Source organism: Cynoglossus semilaevis, chromosome 5 (assembly GCF_000523025.1).
Source record: "Cynoglossus semilaevis isolate Cse_v1.0 chromosome 5, Cse_v1.0, whole genome shotgun sequence".
NCBI classification, from domain to species: domain Eukaryota; kingdom Metazoa; phylum Chordata; class Actinopteri; order Pleuronectiformes; family Cynoglossidae; genus Cynoglossus; species Cynoglossus semilaevis.
Genome location: NC_024311.1, coordinates 171,349 through 176,000, shown reverse-complemented (window position 1 = coordinate 176,000; position 4,652 = coordinate 171,349). Strand labels below are relative to the sequence as shown.

The following is a 4,652-nucleotide window of genomic DNA, read 5'->3' as shown; positions in this document are numbered from 1 at the left end:
ATCTAAATATATAAATAAATATATATATATACATATATATATATATATATATATATATATATATTTGATTAGATTCATGTTATAAACTTTTCTATAATATAAAAGTATATATTTTATACTACCGTCCAAAAATTTGGGGTCACCCATAGAATTTGTGCATTCCATCATTAAAACTCATACTTTTATTTATTGAAAGATTTGCAGAATGTAGTATATTCAAATATCAGTGATATAGAACATAGCTTGGACGCCAGCAGAGTTGATCCTCTGGTGTTCCTGGATTTCACCATGAACCTGACCTCTGCATTTAGCCAGCGTTTCAGATTTGGTTATATACTGTATATTTGGTATATATATCAAAGGTGGGACCAAGTCATTGCTTTGCAAGTCACAAGTAAGTCTCAAGTCTTTGCACTCAAGTCCGAGTCAAGTCTCAAGTCAAGACGGGTGAAGTCCGAGTCGAGTCCAAGTCAAGACTGAAAAGGTGTCAAGTCAAGTCCCAAGTCCTGCCGTTTCTGTTTCGAGTCCTTTTAAATAAAATAACAATATATTTACACAGATCACTTTGGGTTTTGGAGAAATGATCAAGTCTTGTCGAGTCAAAGGGGCCCCGAGTCCAAGTGAAGTCACGAGTCACTGATGTTAAAGTCCAAGTCGAGTTGCAAGTCTCTTTACATCTTGTCAAGTCGAGTCTAAAGTCATCAAATTGATGACTCGAGTCTGACTCGAGTCCAAGTCATGAGACTCGAGTCCACACCTCTGGTATATATGTTTTTATATATTGTCATTCTTCCAGTCCAGCATCTAATTTCCCCCTAGTCTGTATGGTAATGTTATTGATGAAATCTAGACACATTTCTTTAAATAGACTAGACTGAAGTCCAGGTACCACTTAGAGTCTAATCCCTATTTTGGAGGTGACTGGTGTAAAGAAGAAACTCAGGAGACAGAGAAAGCAAGGGATATGAAGAGATAGAGGCTGTTGGGAAAAGCAGGACTCTTTTTTCATTTTATTTTATTTTGATCACTGTATTTTAGCGCTAACAGAGTAAAGGCCTCTGTAATTCAACTACTGCTCTAATGTGTGTGTGTCTGCACGTGTGTCTGTAGGAGCGCACGAAGGGAGACTACCAGGCAGCCCTGCTCAGTCTGTGTGGAGGAGACGACTGACATTGCAACTCTCTTGAGGGCCAGCTCGTTGAACGCCGTCTCACAGCGTTCTCATTCTCATACTGAAATGTGAAATAAATAAATAAATAAATAAAAAAATAAATACGTGTAAGAAAAGCAGTACTTGATTGATTATTATTCTCCATGCTCACTGTAGGAATAGGAGCCGATTGCTCCCTGTTCTCTGCAAGCCGGGTGTGTGATATGACTGCATGACAACATTTTTAAATTCAAATTAAATTTACGTTTACATTTACTGCATTTGCAGACGCTTTTATCCAAAGCGACAATTTGAGGATTAACAGTGTTTATAGGAATTTTTGACCATTCTTCCAAAAGCGCATTGGTGAGGTCACACACTGATGTTGGTGGAGAAGGCCTGGGCTCTCAGTCTCCGCTCTAATTCATCCCAAAGGTGTTCTATCGGGTTCAGGTCAGGACTCTGTGCAGGCCAGTCAAGTTCATCCACACCAGACTCTGTCATCCATGTCTTTATGGACCTTGCTTTGTGCACTGGTGCACAGTCATGTTGGAAGAGGAAGGGGCCCGCTCCAAACTGTTCCCACAAGGTTGGGAGCATGGAATTGTCCAAAATGTTTTGGTATCCTGAAGCATTCAAAGTTCCTTTCACTGGAACTAAGGGGCCAAGCCCAGCTACTGAAAAAACAACCCACACCATAATTCCTCCTCCACCAAATTTCACAGTCGGCACAATGCAGTCTGAAATGTACCGTTCTCCTGGCAACCTCCAAACCCAGACTCGTCCATCAGATTGCCAGATGGAAAAGCGTGATTCATCACTCCAGAGAACGCGTCTCCACTGCTCTAGAGGCCAGTGGCGGCGTGCTTTACACCATTGCATCCGACGCTTTGCATTGCACTTGGTGATGTGTGGCTTGGCTGCAACTGCTCGGCCATGGAAACCCATTCCATGAAGCTCTCTGCGTACTGTACTTGGGCTAATCTGAAGGTCACATGAAGTTTGTAGCTCTGTAGCAACTGACTGTGCAGAAAGTCGGCGACCTCTTTGCACTTTATACACCTGTGGCCAGGCCGAGGGATTAGGACACCTGATTCTGATCATTTGAACGGGTGAGCGAATACTTTTGGTAATATAGTGTATTTTGTCTTATTACTTTTTTTTTTTTGATGTGCTGTTATATGTATATTTTTGTATATATAAATAGGAAACAAACATTCTGAAAATTCTCATGTGACGCAACTGTGTCTCTGTGATCAGACTACCCTCACAGTGTGATTTGTTCTGACTGGATAACTTTACTACATTCATCCCTCCCTAATTTTTCTGTCTGGCTTTGATTCTTTTACCAAAGTGTTCATTATATTCTATCACAGACTTGGTCAACAAAATTAACGCTGGCTGTAAACTCCAACAGCGGTACTTTATTTTACGCATGCGCGCACACACAAACGCATGCACGAACACCCTAGTGCTGAGTTCAAGCTGGTCCTTGTTAAGGAAAATGATGCAAATCACTAGAGGGAGCCAAAGTACCGCAACACACAAGGCCAACGGCTGATTATTAGACGTTAACGTTATATTATGTGTTGATTGAACGATCATGCATGAGCAAAGTAACAGTATCATTTAGAAATAAAATGATATCTTTCTATACGTATTTATAATGAAAACCCAGAGCAATAGAATAGGTCTTTAATACATTTCAGGAAATTTTTGAATTATCTGAAAAGCTGATACACACACACACACACACATAACGTGCAATATAATTAAAAAAAATGATAAGATAATAATAAAAAATCTAAATTACGTGTGAAAGAGACAATGAGCATTGTCATAAAAATATTTAGATATTTATTTCAACAATGCTTCAATAATACATGAAAAGCACAAGTAACTGCAAAACTGGCAAATTTCAGACATTTAAAAAAAAAAAAATCTGTAGCCTGGGATGTGATTTTTAAAAAATAAATTATTTCTTGACTCAACAAGAAAATTTGTGGTATCGCTTTAATCTTTTTATTTCAGAAAAACCATTAATGAGCACTCGCCACAAATCTCTCTTGTTGCGTACGCTAGATAACCGTAGTAGGCACAAGATGATCAGCTTTGTTTCCTACCAGGTGAATAATGTTGAACTACCTCCATTTTTGTTGGGTGAAAATGACTTGATATAGTTGTTTTATATTGATATGATATTGATTTTATATTGATCTTTTCTCAACAGAAAACATAATGGTTTTAATTTTATTAGTAACTCGTTTCTTTTACGATCAGAATAAACGCACAACTCGCCAGTTGACTGTCAAACGTAATGACTATCAACAGATCATTTGTGAGGATACAGATGGGTTGTAAACAAATCTGTGCCATACATTAACAAAAAATATTTCTTTCTACCTCTTTCTTGAGGATAGAACTAAATTAACTTTTCAAAATGTTATTTTTTTATTTAATTTCTTTTCAGTAACATGACCTTTTAGATCACCCAGAAATATAATTTTATTCAGCATGTTTAATTATGAATTGTATCAGACATATCCAGGCTTTCCAGGACCTCCGTTTCCTTTCCTTGTAAATGATTATTGCAACAACCTGATCACATAATTGGGCACCTCTGGCTACAACAGCATCCATCACCTTATTAGAAATGTCCCCACCACCTTCCTGGCAAAAACGAAACAAACATGATTTGAACAAAAAAAATTTTTTAGGAAATTGTGGTGGGTCTGAACATGCCATTTAAGTTCTTTTTTTTTAAGTACGATTCGTTTTCCACAAAACATAAACATTTTTTCACAGGAAATGTCAAGAAGGAAGTATTTTAATACACCATGTTTTCCACACTATAAGTCGCAATGTTTTTCATTCTATGGCTGGCTTTGCGACTTATACTCAGGTGCAACTTATATATAAAAATATATAATTTCACGTTTGTTATTTTCACACTGACAGCCGCTAGGGGGCACTGGTGTGACTTAAATGTTTTTTTCCTCATTACGCATTTCTTGGCTGGTGCGATTTATACATAAGTTACGGTGCAACTTATATTCCAGAAAAATACGCTAATGATTAGTGAGAAGTGTTCAAATTATTAGTTGATATAAGTTCAAAAAAGGAAGTAAAAAATACAGGAAACCATGTTAACAAAAAAAAATTCCATCCTTAAAACAAATATGCAACTGTATGGGTTCGAAATTGAACATTTTATTAAGTGCAAAGTAAAAAATCTTACAACAACGTGTAATTAATGAAAAGGGGGCTCGCCTGTCTTTGTATCGCGTGTCCAGGAGGAGCGTGTGTTTCATTGGTTTTATTTCGTTGTCAGCGCCGCTGTCAGTTCACAATGAAGATTTGGGAATGAGTAGTTGAAGCTAGGTTGAGGCAGGAAGTGGAGATTTGTGAACAACAGTATGGTTTCATGCCTAGAAAGAATACCACAGATGCAATATTTGCCTTGAGGATGCTGATGGAGAAGTACAGAGAAGGTCAGAAGGAG

General features: G+C 37.7%; 1 protein-coding gene across 1 annotated transcript in view; it reads left to right on the top strand.

The window, feature by feature from the left end:
* Nucleotides 1–1,286, top strand: part of LOC103378592 (annexin A2-like) — a 10,828-nt gene extending 9,542 nt beyond the window's left edge. Inside the window, exon 12 of the mRNA XM_008309861.2 lies at nt 1,111–1,286. Coding sequence (XP_008308083.1) covers nt 1,111–1,170 — 60 coding nt within the window. The 3' untranslated portion in view covers nt 1,171–1,286. The remainder of the gene's footprint in view (nt 1–1,110) is intronic.
* Nucleotides 1,287–4,652: the final 3,366 nt, after the last annotated feature.